At 31.4% G+C, this 13,192-nt stretch overlaps 1 protein-coding gene across 3 annotated transcripts in view; it reads left to right on the forward strand.

Moving 5' to 3' along the window:
• The first annotated feature begins 353 nt into the window (after nucleotides 1-353).
• The window catches only part of LOC106465219 (phosducin-like protein 3), a 16,231-nt gene continuing 3,392 nt past the window's right edge, over nucleotides 354-13,192 (forward strand). Inside the window, exons 1-6 of one of the 3 annotated variants that reach the window (XM_013925420.2) lie at nucleotides 354-517; nucleotides 1,272-1,440; nucleotides 4,166-4,304; nucleotides 7,180-7,264; nucleotides 9,715-9,858; nucleotides 11,125-11,333. In XM_013925420.2, the coding sequence (XP_013780874.1) occupies nucleotides 1,435-1,440; nucleotides 4,166-4,304; nucleotides 7,180-7,264; nucleotides 9,715-9,858; nucleotides 11,125-11,333 (583 nt within the window). In that variant the 5' untranslated portion in view covers nucleotides 354-517; nucleotides 1,272-1,434. Of the gene's footprint in view, nucleotides 518-768; nucleotides 790-842; nucleotides 863-1,271; nucleotides 1,441-4,165; nucleotides 4,305-7,179; nucleotides 7,265-9,714; nucleotides 9,859-11,124; nucleotides 11,334-13,192 lie in introns of those variants that run through there. The other 2 variants (XM_022393077.1, XM_013925421.2) reach the window with 2 other exon arrangements.

Genomic DNA, 13,192 nt, shown 5'->3' on the forward strand with positions numbered 1-13,192 from the left:
TAATAGTAATAGGCAACCTTATTTAAGTACAGTTATTGCCCAGGAGATCGGTAGGATGAAACTTTGTTATTTCTTCGTGCAATGTTCGATAAACAATAGGATGAAATGATATAAGTTTAAGATTTGGAAAAAGACAGGCTAGGCTCCAGTTAAGATAGATTATGAAATGAATTGTTGTCGGCAACAATAGAAGCCTGTACCTTGTAAGATTTCATAATGAAATCGAATGTTTCCTGAAAAATAAAGGGTTGGCTTAAGTTTCTATTTGTTAGTTGCCCTTTTTTTTGGGAAGGGGGGGGGTCTTTTGTTGGTGGGTGTACAGGTACAGCTTTAGTTAGCGCAATGCAGGTGTCGCTAAATTCTGCCGGTAATTTAATGCTTGTGGCATGTGTGTCGAAATGCTGTGGTAATAAGGCCTAGGGCTAAATTAATTTATTACTTTTTACATTTTTAGAAATTATCTTTTGTTCAGTAATAAACAGATTATCTGACTTTTTCACCATTTGATTATCAAAAGGTATGTAATGCATTAAGTAGTAATTAAATGAAATATTACTGAATACAATAGAAATTAGAACATTCTAACTTTATTATTTAAAGTTGAATTTTAGTTGTTTTTTTTAAACTTTAACTTTTAAGGCGTCAAAACGCAAGAAAAAAGTATTGTAGTCTGTACTACTTTTATTTTTAACATTTATATTATATTATTAATTAAAAACGATGTAACACTAATAATAGTAGTAACGTAGCATCGGTCTCTTAACAACAGTGTCGTGATTAGTCACATAAGTGAGTAATGTATTAATTAGGACTAACATTAACAATATTAGTAACATTAGAATTTAGATCCTGAGAGTGTTTGGTGAGTTAAAAACTCCTTATAAGGACACGATGAGTATTACTAATTTATATTAACACGTATCACTTGTACATATTGCAGTTAGAAATTGAATAAGGTTAACAGGAAATGGAAAATGTTTTATTTATTTTCTATAAGAGTATAACTTACAAATGGTATACAGTTTACTAATTACGGTACTAACATTGCATAATGTTTGTGTATCAAAACACTGAACAGACGCTATCAATTTTTATATAATTATCATTAATAATAACGTATGTGATAATTTTGTCCTTAAATGGTGCTATTAATTTGGATAACTAAAAAGTGGTGTTTAATATATTCTTGTTTTCACAAGACATCGAGTTTAGATAGAGTGTCTACATTTTCAGAAAAAAAAATGTTTTCTTTTGTTGTTATTGTTTTACAGTAAGAAACATTAACAGAGTTGAATGAAAGAAAGTTTAAAATTACCCAAGAATAAGTTGAATTGTATATACCTACTTCTCTAACTGGGCATCAACTTGAACTACGAAGAAGAAAATTAAGAAGATACTGTCAGTTTTGTAGTTGTGTTAGCATTAAACGTTGAGATGCAGGTAAGTTTTTAATTATATGATATAAAAGGTAAATTAAAAATAATGAAACATTTACTCATTACAAATATAGTGATAACAGTACTCCATAATTGTGCTATTCAGTAAATTCAGAAAAAAAGTTTGAAGTAACTCAGATTTTATGAACTTAATGAGAGTTTAGAATCATCATACTATTTCCTGATCCTCTCTCTCTCTCTCTATATATATATATATATAACTTTAATTTTAGTTATTATTATATTATGTTAGTTTTTAGAAATACATACTAAATTTATTGACTTTTATGTACCTAATGAATTCACATTCAAAGTACTCATTGAATATTGACAGAAAAATATAAGAAGTCAATATTAGTTAATTATATTTCCGTATCTTTTTAGATCTAATTATCACAAAAAATAATGTATATTGTCTAAATGTCAAGACACTGATGTTAAAGAATGTTAACTATGTATGTATATATAGCATATCTCTTGTGAATCATAGTTTATTGAAGATTTATTTTTATTGAAATTCTTATAATAATTTCAACCAAGAGTAGCATTTTGAAATTGTTGATAATGATTAATTCATTTTCTTTCACCCTTCAACTGTGGTTGACATCATATGATCTAAGCATTTTGCTCGCAACATTTTGAATGGCCTGCCACAAAAATTATTGAATCTTTGTACTTGGGGTGATAGGCAGATTTACATAAGCTGCTAACAAAGGGTTAATATTACTTCTGGGAGTTTAGAGTTGTTTTTCAAGGGTTACTTTTTGTTTAAATAAATTCTTACTGTTCTTATTATGATTCAAAGGTTTTAACCTAAGATATTTCTGATACTGTTTCTCTGATAATAAAACAATCACAATATTAAGGAGTGTAAACTTTTCACCTCAAAAGGAATTAAAGTTTACTTCAGATTTTGTATTTTCACAAGTTACCAAACAATATGTTATGTCTAAGCCATACAAACTGTTGAGAAGTGGGTAATATACATTATTAGCAATATTTTTGTTACGTGTATGTGTAATACATATTTCTAGATATTTGTATTTTCCAGACTTCATGTATTTTGTTCTTGAAATCTGTACTTGTTTACAGTTCATAATTTTAGGTATGGCTATTCTCCGTGGCCATAGCTATATTTCGTTCTAGATCATATAGAAATGCTAGTCACATAATCATTCTTTTCGTTGTTATAATTAAAAGCCCATGTGTATTAGTAAAGTGGCAATGTGCCTGCACTTTATGTACTGACATAGCAAAAATGGAATGCACATAAATACATATACAAAAGTACACGCTACAGGAGAGTTGTACTGCCAGTACATTGTTTAATCTGTAATGTAATTACTTTAAATCACATTGTGTAAAGTACATATATCGTGAAAGCTTTGTAAAAATATTTTTTTAACTTGAATGTTTGAGAGATGAAAGTGTTATCAAGGGAATATTTGCAAGGATAATATTATTTATTTAAGGCATGATGGGAAATGTTTTGAAATGTTCCATTGCAGTTTAATGTTCTTTTGGAATTGCATATTATTATATCGGTAAGCATCAAGTGCTGAAGAATAGGAACAATGAAAACTTGTCCCTATAGCAATTTGCATCCGGCTTTAAGCTTTTGTGCTTAGGTATGATGAAAGGTAGATAAGGTGGATGTACTGTTTAGGTTTAGTTTAGCTAGCATTACATATAAAAGAAACAACATATCATAAACAATTTAGAGCCTTATGAATATATCCACTGTAACTTTTAAATATTTATTTCTTATGTAGAGTAAAATTACAGTTATAAACTTTGAAGGCAGGGGTGAAGGGTTAAATCAATATCCTTATAAGTAAAAATGTTGATAGTTTGTATGGTTCTTGGTAGAACTTGTTTTATTACTGTGAATTTAACATTGAATTAAATAGTGCTACTTAGTAATTTGGGGAGTAATATTATGACACTTGTTTTAGGCTTAACCCCCATGGCTGGCATTTAAAAACTGTCATATAATGTTCTAACAGAATACCTTGAATATGCATAATGTTATGAAAGAAAATCACTGACAAAAGATTTTTTTATGTATACTACTCTCTTTGGTACTATACATGTATCTGGTGCATAGTAAATGTTAAGAATTGTTTCAAATTTACTCGTGATATATATTTACTACAACAATTCTGCTAAAGTCATTCTAGATAACAACAGAAAATATTATTTTTACAGTTCACTTGATTGTTCACACCTTGTTTCATTCTCATTTCAGATATAAACTTTTGATACAGAATAAATTTCTTTGATTAATTTACAAATAAGGAGATAACGTTGTTACCACATGTACTGTAGACTAGTTTTATCCAATCTTGACCCAGAGCATTCTGCGGAAAAATATTTGAATTGTCCTGAATCATGTAGATATTAATTTCTCAGTGATAAGTAAAAAAAAAGGACCAAGAGATGAAAAATAAAGTAGTGGGATGACTTGCAATCTGCAATTTGAGGGTTCAAATCCCCATCACCAAACATGCTCACCCTTTCAGTCACAGGGGTGTTATAATGTGATAGTTTTACAAAATGAAAAATGTTCTTAAGCTAAGATACCATGCACAAGTATGTGTGTGCTGTTATATTTAACCATCAGATTTTTTTTTATATTGCACTCTATATATACGTTTTTTTTCTTTGAAAGCAACAAGAGAAAGGAATTTGTTTCTAAGTCTACTTGAATTTTTAATTTGTGCTGGTAGGACCCGAATGCAGATACTGAGTGGAATGACATTCTAAGGTCAAAAGGAATCCTTCCTCCTAAAGAAGATACGAGTAAAGAAATTACAGAAGATCAAATAATTGATATTGTGGAAAATACAGTCGAACAAAAATTAAATGGTAAGCAAATATAGTTGTTGAAAGTGTCATACATATACAGTGGGTAAAGAGTCATTCATATACATTGAGTACATGAGAAGGAGGCTTAAGTTATAAACAAGACCAGTGTGCTTTAGCCCATAAATTTGTTAAGCAATGTAGAAGATCTACATGATGAATAGAGCATCTTATATTGTTGAATTGTGGTTTGTCTATGGTACTTGCAATGTCCTATACTCATCAGAAATAACCTGAATATTAATACAAGTACTTGAAGAATAGGTAACACTAATATTACCAACTGATTATTTACACAAAAGATTGAGTACATTGTATTAACCATGTCATTGTAGGCAATGTTTGTCACATCTAGTCGTGTTCTGACATCCATGCATGTTGTCAATAACCCCACAGTGTAGTTTACATTGCAGAAGGCTTTGTTGCAAGACTGTCATGTCCAAAACTCACCATTCTTCCTGTAGAGTTTCCATTATCCATCTAGTCTATGAGGATGATGATTTTCTACAGAAATTCATTGACTCTGCATCAGGTGACTTAACTGATATGTCTGTGTATGGAATATCATGAATACCTGTTTCATTTTGCAGTTGCTCTAGGTATGCAACTGCTGAATGGAAGGTTTGACTAGAAGCCATATCTTAGTAAACCCCCAACCTGTTGGTGTCATTTTCATACATAACTGATATTTTTCCATGGTAAAAGGGATCCAAAGTAATAGTTTTATAGTAAACAGACTTCAGCTTGATTTTTGAGTCCACTCTCTTGATCCCTAACTTGTTTGGGTCATCAGTCTTTTTCAAAAAGTTTAGTGGTGAGCCACTTTTAAAAACATTTTTCACCCTTTTTCTGGTAAATAAATGAACGACACTTGTTACCAAGTTACATGTGTTTTGTCAAGTGTCACCACATTTTGTTGTTTTTCCCATTCATACAGTTTTCTACAGTTCATCTTCCTTTTCTCGGGATGTCATATAAATAATTTGTGTACATGTGACTTTTTTTACTTTTCCAAATGGAGATCCTTCTTAATTGTGTTATGTATTATTGTGGAAGACATATACACAGCTTTTGCCACTGACCTTTTAATATTATGTATGTTTTAAGTTCTTAAATTTATATGGCAATATTAAAAAAAAATCAATGTGAGAAATGTGACATTTTCCCTCTTGGCATCGTCTCTTCTCTAATTTATTCACCACTTCTCCAATAAATAAGAAATTTAATGTAAATTACTCACTAAATATCATCAGCGCTCACTTGTTACAAGATGTTGCACTTTGCTTATTATGCTGGGGTACAGCTTGTTGTTCATATGGTCTTGGTGTCCCAAGCTGATCCATATTTCTTTGTTTTCCAATTCTGAAACCCTGATCTTAACATATCTTCTGGAAAACAATCTATTTATGGCTACATTACACAACCTACAACATGCCAAACAATGTTGAAATATTGTCCTGATATATACTGTTCCACCACAACTATATTGTCAGTAGTTGTCACATGACTTTTGTTATACATCAAAAGAGTGTACTTTTTATGGAAAACAAAAATATGAAGCCCATTCTTATCATTGAGTTAAATTGGTTGTTCATCCATCATCATTAATCTTGAACAGGTCACACCAAAAAACAAGAACAGTCTTCTTATATTTAATGAATTATTGTTTGTGTTGTGTTTGTAATGTTCTTCGGGAAGTGTAGTATCAAAGGTTGGTTACTTGTAGTGAGAAAAAGACATTACAAACACTATACTGTCACATAACATAGTTTTTATAGTGTATTTTAAGAAATAATAAAATTAATAAATTGAAGTGCAGGAAAGGTCAGCTGTGTTAGTTGATCTTTTACAATAGTATAGTTACTGACAATGGTGGGTGGGTGTATATAATATTTATGGAGTTTTTAAGTCTTTTAATCCACCATTTAGTAACCTAAATTAACTTAAATATGTGAATAATACCATGGCATTGCATTAAATAAATTATCTGGTATTATACAGTGGACCAACTGTTTGATATTAGGTTCCTTTTCTTTTCAACAATGGTAAGATTTAAAACATAATCTTTGACGTGGAGGTCTAATATGTTCCGTGATTTGTCCTACCTACTCTCTGTTTTGGACTGTAGTTTTGCCTCTTCAAGGTTTGTTAGCTCAGCTTGGGTCAGCAAACCAAAGAAATAAAGTAAGACCTTTAATAATGGTGATGTGTATATAATAATTATGAAGGTTTTTAGACTTTTTAACTCACCATCTAGAGCACACACACACTACATCATAAGAGAGAGAGGCATTACTGTATTTCTTTGGTTTGCTGGCCTAAATTTTGTTGATAAGCCTTGTATAGTTACTGATATTTAATCAGAAGTCCTTATCATTGATACCTTAATTATAGAAAGTGTATTTATTTTCCGATTCATAGTTAATAGCAAAACATTTGGTCAACGGGCACAGAAGACCAGCTCATACATGGATCATGCTGAAATTCAAAGTTTAAAAAAAAACATGTTGACTTGTGTTTATGAGTGTTGATAATGCTGTCAGTTCCAGTGTGAAATATCTACATGCTATCCAGTTTGAAAAATATTTACACGCTATCCAGTTTGAAAATATTTACACGCTATCCAGTTTGAAATATTCACATGCTAATTACTTTCAGTTTTGAAAAATATCTACATGCTATCTGGTTTGAAAAATATTTACACGCTATCCAGTTTGAAATATTTACATGCTAATTACTTTTAGTTTTGAAAAATATCTACATGCTATCTGGTTTGAAAAATATTTACACGCTATCCAGTTTGAAATATTTACATGCTAATTACTTTCAGTTTTGAATTCCAGCACCTGAGATGTTATTGATGTTTTTTTCTATCTAGTTGTCAAATGTTATGAGGACATGACTCTGGATGAAATTGAAGCTCTCGAAGATGAGGAAGATGAACGAGTCCTGCTTGAATACAGGTAACATTTTAAATAAGTCAGAAAACTGTAGATGTATTAGCATCTTAGTATTATAACTCAGCACTAATTGCTTTTTTTTTCAGGTATGACACAAATGAGATTTTGCAGGATTCATAAGTGAAATGATCAAACATAAATGGGGCAAATGAAGGATAATTCAAAGAGACACAAAAAAGCAGATAATAAACTAAATTTGAAGGTTACTTATACATACTACAAGCATTTATTTTTAATCACTTCAGTAATATTCTCAGTACGTTTGACAGGCAGGTTTTTAGAAAAAATGTTTACACTTAGTATATTACTTTTTTGTCAATAACAAATTAATGAAGGATGTGATATAATTTTTTTTAAAATTATATTGCAGATTTATCTTTTTGCCAATGTTAAAAAAAAATTCTATTATTATATTATATAAGGTAGAAGTAAACTGAGATAACGTACACCAGCTGGTTTTAATTTTGTAAAGTTTTAAGGTAAACCATGGTAAACTTGCATTTTCCTTAAATTTGCATTTTTTTATTTAAATGAAAATAAGGAAAGTAAAATTCAGTAAGTATATCCATTTTCATCAAATTGTGAAATCGGAGATATGAAAGATAAGACAAGCTGTTTTATGTTCCGTCAAGGTTTTTAATTAATTTCTTTGTATTCCATGGTTTTATGTAAAATATTTTTAGGTTCTCTGCTAGATTCGTGAAATCATATTGTCATCTACGACGACGGTAAAGTAATTACAAACGTGGGGAGTAATGATTAATTACAGATCAATCGGCAGTTCGTGGACCTGAATATTTCACCATCTACTAAGTTAAGGATACTGGTAAACTGAAGAAAGATGTACACTTCACTTCTTAAAGTGCCCGGCATGGCCAGGTGGATAAGGCGCTCGACTCACAATCTGAGGGTCGCGGGTTCGAATCCGCATCCCACCAAACATGCTCTCCCTTTCAGCCGTGGGGGCATTATAATGTGACGGTCAATCCCACTATTCGTTGGTAAAAGAGTAGCCCAAGAGTTGGCGGTGGGTGGTGATGACTAGCTGCCTTCCCTCTAGTCTTACACTGCTAAATTAGGGACGGCTAGCGCAGATAGCCCTCGTGTAGCTTTGCGTGAAATTCCAAAACAAACAAACAATCACTTCTTAAGAAAAAGACATTCTTACTGCAGTGTTCTTCTTCTATCCATACATTGTGCATACTCTACTAAAAATCTGGTATTTTATCTCATCATCTCACAAATACTAATGTCCTGTTTTTGAAACAAGGGGGAAAAAAGAGCTTTAGATACGAGAGATGAAAGTTAAGATGTTCTCAGCTCTTTACTATTATCCAGTATTTTAGCTCATTGGAAGTTATGTAAGATAGTTAAGTCATGAAATGCCCTAGACAATACATTTTATTTATTAATAATGGCACCATTCCAAGAATGGTGTAAATTTTTTTCATCTATATGGTACTGCTCAGAACATTTGTCACATAATCTTATATGCCTGAATATTCACTTAAATTCGTATACTTTGAAAGTTAATTACTAGCAGGGGTTCAAAACTACTGGCAAGTTTTAGGTGCTGGTGTAAACCATTAGAAATTGAGGGAATAATATTCCTCGGAATGTGGAACCTGGAAAGGACACACATACAAACACTCATGGGTTAGATGCTGGTGTAAACCGTTAGGAATTGGAAGAATAATATTTCTCGGAATGTGGAACCTGGAAAAGACACACAAACACAAACACTCATAGGTTAGGTGCTGGTGTAAACCGTTAGGAATTGGAAGAATAATATTTCTCGGAATGTGGAACCTGGAAAGGACACACACACACACACAAACACTCATGGGTTAGGTGCTGGTGTTAACCGTTAGGAATTGGAAGAATAATATTTCTCGGAATGTGGAACCTGGAAAGGACACACAAAACTACTGGCAAGTTTTAGGTGCTAGTGTAAACCGTTACGAATTGAGGGAATAATATTTCTTGGAATGTGGAACCTGGAAAGGACACACACACAAACACTCATGGGTTAAGGATTGAGGGCTTTTATCTTGAGCTTTAATTGTTTTTTACAAATGTAGAAATTAGAAAATGGTTATGTATGGGAGCCGTGGGGGCGTTATAATGTGACGGTCAATCCCACTATTCATTGGTAAAAGAGTAGCCTTAGAGTTTGTGGTGGGTGGTGTTGACTAGTTGCCTTCTCTTTAGTCTTTCACTGCTAATTGGGAATGGCTAGAGCAGATAGCCCTTGTGTAACTTTGGATGAAATTCAAACAGAAAAAAAAACAAATCCAAATCCAACCAGAAAAGAATAAATTTCATGCTAAAAAGTTTACTTTGGGTACATAGTTTCATAAGAAGTTAAATTTAGTTCAAACTACTTACTTTTTGTTATAGTGTTAGCGATAAAATTTTTTTCTTTAACAAAATGATACTTTGAATCTCCTAAGAAAAAAGAGGATAGCAGAAATGAAAGAGGCTGCTCTGAAGGCTAAATTTGGAGACGTGCGAGAAATATCGGCTGAAGATTACACGGAGCAGGTTAACAAAGCTGGAGAGGGAATCTGGGTAGTGTTACATCTCTACAAGTCTGGGTATCTAAACATGTTATTAACTGCTTTCTTATTTATTTGAGAAATAACTTAAATTTGTATTCACAATTTGTAATTTCTGTCAGTGTATAATAGTTTTCTTCAGGATCATTTTGATTTGAGAAATGACTCATACCTACTGAGGACTGAAATTCAGTGGCTTATTTAGAAAAAGAGCAAAAATTCTATACAAATACCTGTAAAACAGTCTTCATTCCATCTCAAGTATTTACTGAGCTGTTAAACCCTGTCTTGTTTAATTTCATGATGAAACAAGAAATTCGCTAGCTTTATAGTAATAACTTAAACTTTGTTACTCTTCGGTAAACTTTGAATCTTACAAGGTTGTTACACTCTTCAAAAGATTTCTGAACAATAGTGATGCATTAAGATCACAGTTGGACTTACAATGAAATAAAACTACAAATTTTGTTTGTTAACTGGTGACACATAATTATAAGAAGTATAAAATAATGTTCACCTTTACATTACGTTGTTAAAGAGTGAAAACATTAGTGTGAAAAAATTTATTATCAAAGCATTGAGTAAATAAACGACAGCTAGAGATCTATTTCCGTTGACATTGCAAGATATACAGAGATACACGATATACTGTCTTGCTACCGAAAATAAAGTTGATTAGAAGTGGAAATAAGCTTCGCAATTTGACAGAAGACAAAACTGGACTCTGACCACAAACATTCTCCAAGGCAAAATCTAGGGTAAAAACCTCAGTTGTTATTAATCAACTGAAGTAAAAAACAAACCAATGAGATAAAGCAGTAGAGGTAACACTTATTGCGTAGATCAGTAAGTTATGGTAAAAAATTATGGACTGATACTTGTGTAGGGATATTTGAGAACTAGTTAATGCAACACAAGTTTGTTTGTTTTTTGAAAAATTATAATGAATATATTTTTTCTAATTTCTGATTTACTTAAATTTATTTCCAAGTTATTATAGTTAATTACTAAAAAATTTTTATGTGCCATTATTTTTAAAGAACAAATAAATTTGGTTTGTGATTATTTTAGAAATATTTTTCATGAACTTTTAAGTTTCTTTTATCATCAGATTAACAACCTGCAAATCAAACATTATGAATTACATAGATTGCTAAGAAATTCCTTACAATATCTGTGAATTTACAACAGAATTGTAGAAAATGACATCTATGTTACATATTTGTACAGTTAATAATATCATAGACAGTTTTTGTATGATACAAAGGTTGGATACTGACCTTATTTCGGAATTTTCTTTTGTAGGATCCCCTTATGTACGTTAATTAACCAGTTCTTAACACATCTAGCTCAAAAGTTCCCGGCAACCAAGTTTTTACGCAGTATTTCTACCACTTGTATACCAAACTTTCCAGATAAAAACTTGCCTGCTATTTTTATCTACCATGAGGGGGAACTGAAGAAACAATTTATTGGTTCTGATGAGTTTGGAGGAACTAAACTGAAGTTAGAAGGTGGGTAACTTGAAGCTCCTTCCCTTTTAACTATACTGCTTATGTAATAAACACTAAATATTGTGTTGTAAAGACAAAACGTGAACCATCCTCGACATTAGGAGACTTTTTAATGAATAGCATGAAAACTAATGTTTCATTAAATTAATAGTTATAGGTTATTATATTATTATTATTCAAGACACTTCGTTATAATGTTTGATAGGGGAACCTACTGATTACTTAATTTAAAAATAACATAACGGTAATCTTTACAGTAGGTAATTTCTGATTTTAATGAATACAATGTTTGGATCCATAGTATCGGGTCATTATAACGTAAACTGATGAAGTCCTGATACTATGGATCCAAATGTTATAATCATTAAGATTAGAACTTCCTTACTGTAAAGGCTGCTGTTATTATATTTTTGAATTCCATTATAATCATGGATTGAAATAGTTTGAGATACCTTTATGTCAAGATATGTATTTTAAGTAAAACTTCTCTATACACCAATGAACTTTACAGAAACTAGTAAATGTGAAATTAATGATGAATGGGGAACACAATTATGTTGATAATATTTGCAGAACTGGTTTTATTAATCCATATTGCACTCATTACTACTAAAACTATAAGGCTAACTTTCCAGATGTAATTTGATAGATTGACAATATAGACTTATTCATTGCTATATAGAAGTATTGAATAGCATTTAGTAGGCTTAAACAACCAGGTTCAGATATTGCTTGGTGACATGCAAGTGTTATAAAAATTAATCTTGTATGCATGAAACAACTTAAATACCCTAAAAGACAAAGTACTTGATTAAAGTTGGTACAGTTACAACCTTAGTACTACAGTAATGCCTTCGATTACCTGTGGTTTTGTTATCCACAATCCTCGATTTTTTTTCTTTCCCCAAATTTTCTCAATATAATTGTGCCATTACAATTCTAGATAATCATTTACATATTTTGAAGAAACTGTCATTCAGAAATTGATTTTGGTTCCAATAGTTCAAGTGTAGCATGATATCCGAGGTTTTCGCATGCATTCAAATCGTAAGTCGGCTAGTTCAAGCCTAGCCTATTTTATTTTTAGCTGTTAAGCTTGTTAATTTTATTTGATTAGTAATTAAGAACATAATATACAAAAACACACATTAAGATTTCATAAATATATCACCCAGTTTCAGTTGTTGTCCTCTGTTCTGTGCTGCATGGCAGGCATCTTTTAACCACATACGATGACCATGTGATTGCATACACATCTGTTCTTCTTCTGAAGCAAAATCATCATCTTCCCTACATATAATTGATATCTTCATTCTTTTTAACAAAGGATTTTTTGTAATAGTTCCCAAGCATAGATTTGCACAAATTTTTGACTGATTTTTCCCAGGCGTTGATAGGGTGTGAATGCACTTCTGTGGCTATTGCAGTAAAAGTGCCAAAATTTAGGAGCTACTTATGCCAATGTTAGCAATTAAATTCAACTAAGATGGGAATGGCCAATCAAAAGTGGAAATGTTATATGAGAAAAAGTGGTATTGGACTCCTCTAACTCACGAAATTCAGAGAAATTGAGTGTGACTGACTAACTGACACTTGGCTTTTATGATTATGACGACTTTTATAATTTTTCTTAATAATAATGTGATTAAATGACAGTAAAAAGATTATAAATTAAAACAAGGAACTTAAATATACTGAAAACTTTTACATAGATTAAACAATGGGTTAATAGTGAGATACACTAGTGCCTCGATTATCTGCTGTTTCTGTTATGTGATTTTTTTTGCCTTCATGGATAATCGAGGCACTAGTGTACCTGAACATGAAACTTGTTTAAGGCCTACTACATGTATGTATGT

Source organism: Limulus polyphemus, unplaced genomic scaffold, assembly GCF_000517525.1.
Source record: "Limulus polyphemus unplaced genomic scaffold, Limulus_polyphemus-2.1.2 Scaffold1873, whole genome shotgun sequence".
Taxonomy (NCBI): Eukaryota; Metazoa; Arthropoda; class Merostomata; order Xiphosura; family Limulidae; genus Limulus; species Limulus polyphemus.